Source organism: Neophocaena asiaeorientalis, unplaced genomic scaffold (assembly GCF_003031525.2).
Source record: "Neophocaena asiaeorientalis asiaeorientalis breed wild unplaced genomic scaffold, Neophocaena_asiaeorientalis_V1.1 scaffold30, whole genome shotgun sequence".
Lineage (NCBI taxonomy): Eukaryota > Metazoa > Chordata > Mammalia > Artiodactyla > Phocoenidae > Neophocaena > Neophocaena asiaeorientalis.
In genome coordinates this window covers 10,778,327-10,792,389 of record NW_020174923.1, presented here as the reverse complement: position 1 = coordinate 10,792,389, position 14,063 = coordinate 10,778,327, and the positions used below count along the sequence as shown (strand labels likewise).

The 14,063-nt window shown below is 44.1% G+C and overlaps 1 protein-coding gene across 1 annotated transcript in view; it reads right to left on the bottom strand.

The window, feature by feature from the left end:
* RNF213 (ring finger protein 213) overlaps window positions 1-14,063 on the bottom strand; it is a 109,231-nt gene that overhangs the window by 27,498 nt on the left and 67,670 nt on the right. The window contains 12 exon segments of the mRNA XM_024761024.1: window positions 2,127-2,247; window positions 2,819-2,994; window positions 3,335-3,541; window positions 4,737-4,891; window positions 5,972-6,117; window positions 6,877-7,068; window positions 9,501-9,639; window positions 9,896-10,043; window positions 10,591-10,733; window positions 11,245-11,364; window positions 12,631-12,749; window positions 13,638-13,733. Coding sequence (XP_024616792.1) covers window positions 2,127-2,247; window positions 2,819-2,994; window positions 3,335-3,541; window positions 4,737-4,891; window positions 5,972-6,117; window positions 6,877-7,068; window positions 9,501-9,639; window positions 9,896-10,043; window positions 10,591-10,733; window positions 11,245-11,364; window positions 12,631-12,749; window positions 13,638-13,733 — 1,762 coding nt within the window.

Below are 14,063 nucleotides of genomic sequence, written 5' to 3'. Positions count from 1 at the left end.
CTCCCGTTATGAGATATTTCAAGCTATAAAAGGTAATATAATGACCATCTGCGTATCCACCAAACTTTAAGTAATCATAGCATTTTTTTTGAATATGTGCTTTATCAGTTTCTAAAGAAACAAAACATTACAGGTGCAGCTTCAACTCCAAGTGTATCCTTTTCTGATCATATTTCCATCCCCCACCCCCCACCCAGCCCCAGAGAGTCACATTCCTAAATTCCCACTTCCACTAGATTTGGATGCATGCATAAAAGTCTTGTTGCTTTGAATGTTGTAAACTTTCTATCAGGGGCATCACACTGTACCTAAGCTTCTGCAACTTGCTTTTTTTGTTGATACAAGTAGGTTCAGATCATTCATGTTAACTGCTGTATGGTACTTGTTGATACTGGTCACCTGTTTTCCCATTAATGGACATTTAGAATGTTCCCAACTTCCTGCAATTACAAACATTTCTGCACCCAACATTCTTCCATGTGTCTGAGTACAAATGGGAAAATTCTCTAGGATATATATTTAGACGTGGAAACACTGTTTTTTAGGAAATGCACATCTTTAATGATATAAGATAGTGAGTTTAATGGGTGTGCTTAGGGAATTTTCTGGTTAGGTATAATGTTTGCTATAGATGTTTTTCTATTAGGTATACCCCTTGGGCATTATCCGCTGAAGGAGAGTTCCTTTCTATTCCTAATTTGGCAAGAGTATCTTTGTACCAAATTATAAATTTTATCAAATGCTTTATCTGCACCTTTGGAAATAATCGTTTGGAGTTTTTCTTTTAATTTGTTATGTAACTGATGACACATCGATTTTATGCTTTTGAGCTATCCTTGAATTCCCAGGATTAATCTTACTTGGCAATGATATTAGTTTTTAATACCCTGCTAAATTTGATCTGTTAATCAAAAGATTGAAAAAAGGCCAAAGGACTTGAATAGACATTTGCCAAAGAAGATATACAAATAGGCAATAAGCACATGAAAAAATGCTCAACATCACTAGTCATTAGGGAAATACAAATCAAAAACCACAATGAGATATCACTTCATACCCATTAGGAGGGCTATTATTAAAAAATAAGGAAAATAACAAGCGTTGGCAGGGATGTGGAGAAATTGGAGCCCTGGGGCATTGCTGGTGGGGAAGTAAAATGGTGTGGCAACTGTGGAAAACAGTATGGTAAAATGTCAAACATAGAATTACCATATGAGTCAGCAATTCCACTCTTAAGTACACACCCCAAAAAATTAAAAGTAGTGACTCAAACAGATACTTGTACACCCAGGTTCAGAGCAGCATTATTTACAATCACCAAAAGGTGGAAACAACCCAAATGTCCATTAACGGACGGATGGATAAACAGAATGTGCTCTATCCATACAGTGGAATCTTATTCAGCTTTAAAAAGGAAGGAAATTCTGACACCTGCTACAATGTGGATAAACCTTGAGAACATGCTGCTTAGTGAAATAAGCCAGTCACAAAAGGACATTTCAAAGGCTGTACAGCAAAGCTGCTGGCAGCGCTTGTGTGAGGTTCCCAGTGGGCAGACACCGTCTTCCCTGAGTGGTCACTGATGCTGAAAGGACAGTCACTTTTTCTACAGAGTACTATCCTGTGTGTCACCAACTTCATAAAGGGTGTAGAGGGGCAGAGACATGGGCTTCCTGACCCCCTGGTCCCACCGACAGCACTGTGTTTGGAAGTCCACAGGCCCAGCAGCATTCTCTTACACCCCCGTCTTCCTGACCGTGGCCGTGGGAAGCAGCTCCCTCCGCGGGCCAGGCTGCTGGTCTGGTCTGGGGCCACTGGAGGCCTGGCTGGAGCCCACCTTCAGTCCTCCCAAAGGTTTCCCAAGTGTACTTGCTGCATGAATAGTTCCTTTTCCTGCAAGGAACCCTAAATGACACACCCTGACTTAACACTCAGGAGAGGGTAAATATTAAAATATTAAACACCAAAATTTTAATGGCCTATGTGATGAAATATAACTCACATAAAACTCTCAGAGCAGAAAGGGGATATACCACCAAGATGATAAAAGTCAGGTCACATTTCAATTGTTCTTTGTCTTACAAAGAGGCAGACCAGTGCTTGACAGGCCAAGCCTTCGCGCTCACCTTGTTCAGCAAGAAGACATACTCTGTCACCAGCTTGCACAGCTCGGGAATATAGCTCTCGGTCCCCAGGAGCACATGCTCCACAAAGAGCGCAATGGAGAAAATGCGATTCCACTGGGTTCTGTCGAGAGAGGGGGTCCCTCACTCAGCTCTGACAAAAGCGCCTGAGACGAATGAAGAGGGGCAGGGAGGCAGTTCCAAGGCACAGGGATTGAAAGATAAGAAAAGGACCGGGCGTGAAGGTGGGTGAAAGAATTAGGTAGAAGCCATTTGTGATGTGCTCCCTGACCTCCACATGCTTTGTCTCTTTCCACCCCTCCCCTCAGACTCTCAGCTGGGACATCTCAAGTTCTACGCCTCTGCCTGTGTCCGGTGAGTCCCACCTCGCCCTTAAAGGCCAGCAGCACAGGACTTGTCCCCTGGAAAGTCTACCCTGTGTGTTCCCTCTCTGCTGCCCTGCTGGGGTCCTTTGCAGCTGCTTCTTCTCCCTCAGGATCACCATAACCTGCTCGCCTTTTTATCACACCCATCACTCCACGCACTCCCTGAATGTACACCTCTCTAAGGTCGTCATGATGCCTGGCGTTTAGTAAGGATCCAAGAGACGTTAAAGAATGAATGAGGACAGGCCCACTTCCCGTGGCAGGAGCATCTGCTCTCTCTCTCATATGCCCTGGACTCCTGGATCTCACCTGACATCCCTGATGACGGTTACCATCCCGCTGCCCTGCAGGTACCCATCTGAGCAGAGGAGCTCCAGCGGCATGCAAAGATTCTTCACCATCTGTAACCAAGCTTGGGGACTGGGCTTCAGGAGGTTTTCTGTCAGCATTTCAGCACAGGCCACTGCTGCGAACACATCCAGACTCTGGGGGGCAGAGAACAGGCCTGTGACTGAGCAGCCTGTCCCCTGACCCCCACTGGGCTGCTCTAACCATTAAGTCGGAGGCCCTGGCTGTTAGCCCAGTGTGTTCTTGTGTTCCAGGCTTGTAGCTTCACCTTTCATTGTCTTGGGATCTAGGAAGCATGAGTTAGATGCGTTCTAACTGAGGAGCCACACTGACATGTGTGCCCCATGAAGATGTTTCCCATTTGGAATGTGGTCCATAAGCTTTCCCTTCCCAGGGCGGCAGTAGGAGCAACCGCCCAGTCGCCTGAGGAAGCCAAGCCTGGCTGCAGGCACGTGATGTCCCTAAGAGGGGCCATACCATCTCACGTCCGGCCCAGCTGTGGTTCCAGGTGCCTTTTGTAAGGCTCTGTAGAACTGGGGGGTAGATGGTCAAGATCCTGGAGAAGTTCTGTAGCCGGCTCCTGAAATGCTGGTAGGCAAGGTGCACGGACGGTAAGGAGATCTCTTCCGCTGGCCTTCCTGCCTTCAGCTGATTGATGCAGGACCCCAGAGCCATCTGCAGAACCTGGGATGAGAAACAAGCTTTTACTATATACTTGTAAATTATCTTTTTAAAAAAAGATACACCTTCCTTGTGGGAAACCAGAACTATTCGAAAATGACAAAAAAGAAAATTAAAAACCACGCATACTATTAGTATCCCTCGTTTACTTTTTGGTGTCGTCCCTTCTAGACGTTTGTGATCCACACCTCTTCTCCCTGTGGTCCCCAAATCAGGGTCACAGAGCATTCCTGATTTTTTTCCACTTTACATTACAAGCATTTCTCTACCACGAGCATGCTCGAAGACATCGTTTTTAACCAGTCAAAGGGCTGTACAAATATTTGTCCAACCTTATTTTAAGACAATTACATTGTTTCTAATTTTCTGTTTTTAGAAATAAAACTGCAAAGAACATTCCCGTGAATAAAATATTTGTCCACGTCTCCGACAACGTTCTCAGGACAGGATGGCCAGTTCAGATTTTGTGAAGTTTTTCATTCATCCCGACAGACGGTTTTCCAGAAGCACCACGCCGTTCACACCGCCACTGGCAGTGGAGGAACTCCTGGCTGTTTTAAAAATCAGTTTTGCCACAAGAGCAAGTAAAGATCGTATCTAAAAGTTGTTCATGCCTTGTTGATTTACTAGTGAGGCTGAGCACTTTTTCCAGTGTTTTCTGGACATCTGTATAATTATTCTGTTAATAGTTAATTTATAACTTTCACTCATTTTTAAAAATTAGGAGATTTTCTTATTGTATCCTAAGAATACTTTATTAACCCTTAATCATGTTGGCTGTTAAGTATGTTTTCCTCAAACCTGTCAGTTTCCTTCTTTAGGTCCTGAAGTTTGAAATCTTCAGTATTTCCATTGAAATTTTAGTTAATATCATTATTATTACACCTTGCTGTGATCAGTTAAATATTTACCTAAGTTTCTTCAAGAAAAACTAAACATTTAAAAAGAAGGTGTCACAGGAAATCGGAGGTCTTCTTCCTGTTAATAAAAGCTCCATGTTTTAGGGGCGCCGGTCAGTGGGCTAAGCATCCAGCCCCGAGAGTTCTGAGGGTGTCAGTGGCATTTTCTCATACCACTGTCCTCTTGGACCACATTCTGTTCCACGAACACTACAGCTCCAGGAGTTGAGGAAAAGTTCCCATGTTGGCATCTTGTCCACGTTATACCAGCCTCACCCTGCCCCCTAGTCAGTACTCACGTTTAACTGTTCCCAAGTGGACACTCTCATGGTCAAGAGAAGGAAGTCCTTCAGGTAGCACTGAAGAAGTTCTTGCCGCTGGTCTACAGTGAGCTGAGCAAGAAACCTGCCCAGTGCGGTCTGCTGAAAGAGCTCCACTAACTTCTCTGCCAGTCCTGCCGGGGGTGGGTGAGGGGGGAGATGGAGAACGGCTTGGGGTGAGGATGTTGACCATGACTCCCCTTACCCGCTGAATGCAGGGCCATGGACATGGTTCTAATAAGGCTGCCTTTTTAATCATCATTTTTTATCATCATTTCTGGACACTTTAGATATCTTCTCAGTGGAATAACAGAAACAAAGTCAGAAGGAATGTTCCATTCCGGTCATAAAAGCCTAGCCAGCCCCAAAGAGAACACAACCTGGGACAGATCAAGTTTATTTCTACCAAGTCATAACGTGCTTTGGGAACCCCGGACCCAAGCGAACCAGGAATGAGTGGGTTGCCCTCCAGGGGCTGGGATCATATGCTGCTCAAATCAAAAAGATCTGCCGTCTCGTGGATGGGATGCTGGCCCTCAAGTCACATGCTATTATAGAAAAGTAGGGTCAGTTAGGATATGGTATGAGAAAGAGAAATACTCTCTCTTCAGGAGAGAGACTGCTTCAGGTTTGTTCAGAAAGAGTGGCAGAATGCTTACCTAGAAAAATAAGTTCATCTTCAAGTATTTTGACCAGTATTTTTTTAAGAAATCTTTCCTTTTTTTAAAAAAATTGAAATATAGTTGATGTATCATATTATGTTAGTTTCAGTGATGTGACATCTGCCTACCTTATGAAATGATTACAAGTCTAGTAACCATCTTTGTCCTGTATTTTTAAAAAGCAGTACTATACATAAACTGTGAAAAGATTACTTCATGTATGAAAGATGACTTTCCCAAAAGTGCTATGTGACCACTGGTTTTCCTGGAATGTCTGTGGCCAGACTACTTGGCACGTGACAACAGAGCAAGGTGCCCTGTGACTCAGGAGGACACTGATGGAGGACACTCAGGAGGACACTTGGCTCAGTCTGGCCAAAGGTATTACTCTACTCTGGTCACTGGCAGTTGCTGAGAAGGGCCCAGCTGGGGACATCTTGAGTCCTGGTGCCTTAGTTGCCCAGGGAACTCAGAATGGGGGTGACCACCTATGACGGGTAGCAGGGTCTCCTCCTGCCAGAACACGTCCCCTCCCACCATCGCTGGGCTCACCTTCATCTCCCGTGATGTACTGAGTGTGGACCCACAGCTCCTCCAGATAGTCCTTGATTCTCCAGCTAAACGGGACACTGTTGGAAGTGTCCTCTGAGAGGTTCATGTAGTTCTGCACTATGATGTAGGACATCTCCCCTTTAGACCTGCAATCGGCCAAACAAGGACCAAGAATGTGGTTAGTGAGACGCTGCTCAAGACACAAGACGAGATCCACTCCTGATGCCAATTCCTCTCCATCCTTAAGAATTGGGAGGCTTAGTGGGCTACAAAGACAGTTCCCTGGTCTATTGAACAGCTCATCTTTATGTTATAAAGGAACTCAAGGATGATCTTACGTTACCTCTTGGTTTTACAGACAAAACAAAAACAAACCACGGCTGGAAGGGGTTAAGTAGGTTGCTTGAAGTCTTGGGCAGAACCAGTCTGGTGGTGTCTGAACCCACCCTTACCCTATACCTAGGCAAAGAGAATCGAAGCCCCCTGAAATCCAAACAGGAAGGTTCTGGCAGGCCAGCTGAGCTTGAGTTACACAAGATCGGGTCTAGGGATAGGCTCTGTGGTTCCCGCCATTGGCAGGAGGAGCAGGAAAATCAACACAAACGCTCTCCTACGTGCAGCTTCGCCAGTGTAGACGAGGTGGAAGCTGGCCATTTTAACTGCAAAGGGTGCTCTGAGAACAGGGAAATGAGGAAAGCCGAGAATGAAACAAGTATTTCTCAGAACTCGCGTCAACTCTTTTGTTAGTGTAATGCCATGACCCTTCAGGCTACAAAAATAGCCAACTTAAATGTGATTCTAAAACCCATAACTATATCTCATCGAACACCTGGGAGAGCCTATTAAGTTTGTTGCTATGTTATGGGTTTTTTTCCCTTCCCATGAAAAGAAAGTCTTCTATTCACCTTGTATCATTTGCCACAAGAGGAATGTTCAGAAGCTTAACGTCACTGAAAATAAACATCCAAAGATCTCTTGCCCAGGACGGAGAATGTGGGTTGGTCAGCAGCTCGAGGTTGCCATCTCTGTCCATGAAAGATATCATGCTCGCCAGGAGGGGAGTCACAGCACCCTGGACCCGCTTCCAGATGGTCTGCCTATGTTTGGGAGAGAAGCAGGCCTGCTCAGGTTTGAGGGACCACAGAGCACACTGGGATGCCTGCATCCTTTTCACATTTTGTGCCTTCTTGGCAGTAACAAAACATCTGCTCTACTACTCCTACACCGTAGCTGTGTTTTTCATGTTTTTTTACATCATTTTTAAGTACTAGAAGAAAGACTTACAAATTGAAATAAGATTAGAGGCAGAATTGGAAAGGTCCTTAATTCTACCTCTAATAAACTGGAATTAGTTCATTGAAAAGGCCAAGTAGTATTTGTTTTATTTTGTTATATAGCTGTTTTCCAGAACAAGTCATCCAGGCTCTATAAATAAAGAAAAGAATAACCAAATTCATTTGAAAAAAATGTTATTTTAAGAAAAAAAAAATCAGTTGGGAATAGAATATAATAAAGAGACCAAAGTAAATTCATTCCAGGTACGTTAAACAAGAAAGCGTATCTTTATCTAGAACTTAGTTTTCATTGTTGATGGTTTTGTACATTAGATCTGAATATTTATATATACGTATATACACACATATATAAACTTGACTGCTTATATTAACTCATACACGCACAATTATATTTAGTAATAAAATATACTTTATATATTTTATTTTATAAAAGTAAACTTAAGTCATTTAAAAATTCTTATGGTAAGGCCAAATTAATCTACTACTAGGTAATTAATATTGGGGAGAAAAATGCATGTTCCATTTTGAAAAGAAAAAGAAATACTTTTTAAAAATATTGAACCAGAAATGTGCAGAAAACTGTGAGAGTGAAAGGTAAAAGCTGGCTGCAGGGAGAAACGGGGGAAGCTGTACCTGGTCACATATGCAGACTTTGGGTGCTGGAAAAACCCTAGTAAAGTCATCCCTCCATACCCATAAGGGGTTGGTTCCAGGACCCTGACAGATACAAAATCTGAGGATGCTCAAGTCCCTTATATAAAATGGTGTAGTATTTGCATATAACCTATGTACATCCTCCTTTACACTTTAAATCATCCTTAGATTACTTATAACACCTAATACAAAGTCAACACTACGTAAACTGTTGTAAATACAAGGTAAATGCTATGCAGATAGTTGCCAGCATGTGGCAAATTCAAGTTTCGTTTTTTGGAACTTTCTGGATTTTTTTTTTTTCCCGAATATTTTCGGCCCGCAGTTGGTTGAATCTGTGAATTTGGAACCTGAGGATATGGAGGGCTGACTGTGTAAAGACTATCCCAATTTGGATTATTTAATGCCAAGAGGGCAAATAACTGAAATCCAAAACACATGGAGGGTGAGCAGTTAGCTTCCAAAGCCTTGTGAGAACGGGCCAGTAGGCCCCAGAGCTCCACCTGGACTCAGATGCTGGTCGGATCCCATGGCGGCCCCTGAGTGCAAGGAGACCAGTCCTCACGCAGAGCAAACAGCAGAGCAGTGACAAGTGGGGCCACCCTTGCCACTATGAACACCCTCTGAACACTGGCAAATGTGGGAAGTTCAGTAAGTGAAGGGGTGGTGTCAAGGGTACATTGAAAACACAGATTTTAAGAAGCATTTATGTAAAAACAAGCATTTAGTAAAATCCATACAGAGGAACCTAGGGAAATGAAAATAATTCTAGGTCCAAATCTAATCTTATAAAGTTCCTTCAGAAGGTACAATTAGGAAAGAAATGAAGGCTAACTACAGAAAAACAGAGAAGCAGAAAAACCCTACAGTCACAAACCCAGCATCAATAAGCTCACGTGGTCCATTTAACCCTGGATGTTCCCACGTGTCCCCCCTGCCAATGGCATGAAGGCGACACACCCCTGCTGAATCCAAGCCTCCGGATGAGTTAACCTTTCTCTCAGAGATGAAGAAACTGAGGGCCAGGGTGGTGAAGTCACAGGTCTAAGACGACCCTGCCGACAGGGGCGGGTGGAATCTTCCATTTGGGATCCAGAGCAAATGCCCCCTGCCTCAGCCACAAAGGTTGTCATGGGCTAGTCTTGAAAACAATGTCAAGTTTTGCAGAAAAAGGACCAGGGACAACAAATGAATACTCTGGGTCTTTTTTTTGTAGTTATCAAATAACTTCACGCAGGAGGCCTGGGAAAACAACTTCGCTTCCCTCCCTTAATTTACTAACCTAAAAAGGCACCCATTTCTATGGTAATGGACATGCTGGTACAAGTTTACATCCAACAAGAACAAATGTTCTGGGTTGTTTTGTTTTGTTTTGTGTTATGAAAAAATTTAAACTCACACAAAAGTAGAGAAAAGAGTCTGGCAAACCCCATGTAACTGCCACCCAGACCATCTTGTGCTCTGGGGAAAAAATATTGACAGCTCTGAATTTCTCAGAGGTTTGGAAAGAAGCGTCTCCTCGGCTGGAAGAGCCATGCATCCACCCCCCAGCCAGCCCTGGTTTCCCTTCACGGCAGTACCTGAACGTGCCGGCTTCCTGCAGAGCGTCCTGATTGGAGGCTTCCCTTACCACCCAGTCTTTCACATTGTAGATGTAGTTCTCTTCTTGCTTCTTTAAAAGGACAGAGAGGCGCATCTTGGTGACCCGTAAGAAAGCGGCTATGGAAAAGCAGAGCAGATGGGCACTCAGCACATCCCCGGGCACTGAGTGGTAGGCTCTGCATCCCTGACCTGCCCCAGCAGGAGGGTAAGCCCGTTTCCTTTGGGCAGGCCAGGTCTACAGAAATCCCGGAGGTGCACTTAGATTCCCAGGGGGCCAGCTGCTTCTGGGAGCCACAGAAAGCGGCAGCAGGGGGACGATTCATGGTCCAAAGAAGGAGCCCAGGCTGGGGTGCAGGCAAGAGGGGCCCCACACCTCTGTACTTGCCATCTTCGTCTAGGAGGCTGAGGAGAATGGACACCCTCCGCATGCTGCGCTGACAACCCTCGTTCTGGTCTCTGAGCATGCCCACGGCGCCCTGGATACAGCTTCTCAGCAGCCTGGTGGTGTCCAGGATCTGCGTCTGTCGACAGAGACAATCAAACCTTCCGTTTCTGTCACTTACAAGTCAGGAGAAGCCAGGCGACACGTGGGAGACGAGGTCTAAGCGCCTATGTGCAGGGGGCACAGTGTTCCTCCTGCCCAAGCTCCCGCCACGTGCCCTTGCCAAGTTCCCCTTAGAACCACTGTGTGGGAATTCCCTGGCAGTCCGGTGGTTAAGGCTCCGGCACTTTCACTGCTGTGGGCCTGGGTTCAATCCCTAGTCAGGGAACTAACATCCTACAACCCACGTGGTACAGCCATAAAAAGAAAAAAAAAGGAAACCACTGCAACATGATCCCGTGTGCCTGGGGACCCCGTCAGTGGTCAAGGATCGAGCAAAACTGACCAGGGGACACCAGGAAAAGCCAAGGTCAGATCTGGTACTGGTAATTCACCTGCACTTGCAGTGGCAGGGGGAGGAGTGTTGGGCTAAGCCCTGGACAGCTGAGTCCACTCCTCAGACAAGTCTAAGGAAGGGCAGCCCAACAGCACGGAGGCTCAGAGGACTAGAAAGAGCAAGAACTCACATCACTTCCTGGTCCAGGGGTCGGGTTGTCCATTGCCCCAGAACTTGCTGTCTCCATTTCCACCTCTGCCACTTCCCCTGATGTAGCCACCTCAGTTTCCATCACCTCCTCACCATCATCTTGGGCCCTGTGTTCCACCTCCACTGCATAGAAGCAAAACAATGGAGTTACTGTTCAGAGGTGGAAGGGGAGCGCTGGCAACAGCCTCTACGTGGCGTGCTGGGGCTCTAACCACCGGGATTTCCCTGGCAACAGCTCGGGGGAGGGTCCCCAAAGGACAGGCCGTCAGTCATGCAGATCAGCCTCTGTTCGCCCACTGGATGTGGTCCATCAGTGCAACCCGAACCTCCGTCCTGGGCTCGGATGGCTGATCCGGGAGCCAGGGCAGACAGAATCTGACATGTTCCACAGGCACCTGCAAAGACCTACCTTTCCTGTGGAAATACTGTCTTCTCCTGGCCTTGGAAAGCAGTAGACAGTGCCCTCGATTCATCACCACTCAGTTCAGCAAACATGTCCCGAGCTCTTGCCGAGGGGCAGGTGTTGGACCCAAGGGAATGGCAGCCTAAGGTCCCATCCTCGCAGCGCCGCACACACCTCCCTGCAGCCACTCCCACCATCCTGTCTCCCCGAGGACCCTTCCTCCACACTCACACTCAGGCTGATCTTCTGGTTTAAACAGCTGGCTGATGGCCACGTCCTGCAGTTTAGTCACGTCCGAAACCATGACTGTGGATCTCCGGAGGTCGTCGATGTGTACAGACTGCCACAGCCCTGGGAAAACAAGCCCCAGAAGCTTCCCTGTCTCCTCTGGTTTCTTCCTGTCAGTCATAAGCAGGGATACACTACCAACCCTATGTTTCAACGCACTGCGGAATGAACAATTTGTATCCTGAAGTCTAATTCCTTCAATATACACAGGAACCATATAGATGTCATGCTACAGCTGTTAGCAACTTTAGCATAAAAATCAGTTTTAAGAACTGAAATGACTACCTTGTAAAAAGGTGTTTGAAGAAGGCTTGTGATTCTTTTATAAATTTGTTATTAAACTTGCTGTATCATAATTAGTAGAGGGGTGTGAGACAATGGCAAGCTTTGCCCCCCCATTAACTATGAAATTATTAAAGTAAACTGTTGCCTATTTCTAGAATACTAATTTTCTCATACAGGGGATTCCTTGGAGATACTTTGGGATCAGGTCCAGACCATCATGAAAAAACAAATATTAAAATAAATCGAATCACACAATTTTTTTGGTTTCCCAGTGCCTATAAAAGTTATGTTTACATTATACTGTATTTTATTAAGTGTGCAATAGCATTATGTCTCAAAAAACAATGTACATGCCTTAATTAAAAAATACTGCATTGCTAAAAAATGCTAACCCTCATTGAGCCCTCAGCTAGTCGTAGTAGTAACATCAAAGGTCACTGATCCCACGTCACCGTAGAACATATGATAATGAAAATGTCTGAAATATTACGAGAATTACCAAAATATGACACAGAGACATGAAGTGAGCAAATGCTTTCGGAAAAATGGCACCGACAGACTTGGCACAAACCTTCAATTTGTAAAAAACGCAGTATCCGTCAAGTGTAATAAAGCAAAGTGCAATTAAACGAGGTGTGCCTGTGTAATAAATATTTGGTGGCTAATTCCTCAGGGAAAAAAAGAGAGAGAGATTTAAGATAGCATTTCCCCACCCCAGAAGCAGGCATGAAGTATCCATGCATTCATAACACTGTTAGCTGGAACTATCTCTCTGCATTATCCATATAGTAAAAGGTGAGGAACCAGAGATTACTCAAGTGTTTATCGACAAGTGATGAAAGAAGTGCTATATGTTGGAACAGCCAGTCCAAAGATGAGTGTTTTTTGCATTAATCAGCAGTAAGAAATCTCAATTGTATCTGAAAAAAATATTGTTGAGATTAATATTAATGTTCCAATGTCAGACTCTGTACATCATGGGACCAAATTAGAAACAACTTAAACATCATTAAACAAACATATTCACTAATATTTTGGTCCTACCTCCATGGGATCCTACATAGGACGTTCCACTTCCCATCCGGGACAGTTTTGTGATGAAATAGACTAAGACATAGTCCTTATTCCCTTGTATCTTGTTGATTTCATTTATAGCAGAATACCTATTTTAAAAACAAACAAGCAAAGACAAAATAAATCAAAACAAAACCCAAGAAAATAAACAAAATGGCCGTTGTAAAATGCCTGAAGGGTGTCCTCGGAGCGGTCAAGTTCCATCTCACATTTTTTCAGCTTTAAATAGATTTCATACCCACAAGCTTGCTATCCTCTCTTACAAGAGAATGGGAGCAAGACCTCTCTAAGTAGGCTCATCTCTTTCCCCCATTCTTGCATCCCTCTGCTTTGAAATGGCTTTTTTTTTTTATTGGTCAGGAACCCTATCTTACAATCCTTGATGGGCTTGCTCTGATGCTACTAAGGTAAGGCTGGCGGACCTTTCCATTTCAAGAAACAGAGTTCTGTGAACAATCAATGGCCAAAGACAACCAAGATATGAAATATGGTTTCCAATGCTTTAGAAGGTCCAGAAATTACTTTTACTTAAACATCAAGTAATAAGGGAACGTAGTTAATTCTAAAAGTATCAAATTTCCCCTACAAACAATATAAAGCTGCCCAACAAATACAACTGAAAGCATTTAAATACCATGACGGCCCTTAAACTTGCAATAAATTCATATCATGTAGTTTAAAATGAATAATGACCAAATTATGTCTGCTAACATATGTTCCAAGGATACTCTTTTATATCCTGCTAATATTCTGTAATTTACACTTGTTGCATTTGGCTATTTTTGTGTTGTTATGAGCCTTTTCTCTCTTTGTTTCTCTAGTCCACATTTAGAGGAATAAAAAGGGAGAATAATTTTTATTCTTATTTTTATGTTCATTCTGATACTATACAGTTTTCAGGGAAGAAATTCTTTAGGAGCTCCTGAATAAATTTGGAGTTTCCTACGTAGTTTCCGAGAAAAATAACAAAAACATACTTTGCTGAAGCGATGAGCTGAGCACTGTGAATTCCATCTTCAAAATCTGTTTGAATAATGAGGATTTTATAACTGGCTTTGTGAGCTAAGCAGTTTCTGAAAGAAAAAGGAAATTATCCAAGTGAGTTTTCTGTCCTAAAAATTGGTGATAATATTCTCCAAAGTGATGGGAAATAGAAGGGGTATATAGAAAAACTATTCAGGTGGGATTTTCCTCTGCAAGTAAGGTGGGTAGACAATCCAGTGGAGAAAGAAAAAAGCCCCAATAAATGCCTCCCAATGAGGCATAAGGATGCTGGATTCAGAGAGGGCTGTTTTTGCAGAGGATAACAGAGATGAGAAGGACACCTGGAGAATTTAACGACATCCTTTTCAGAGTCACATGTCCTCAAGGTTCACTAACCAAAAGTAGTGAGAACACCAGTG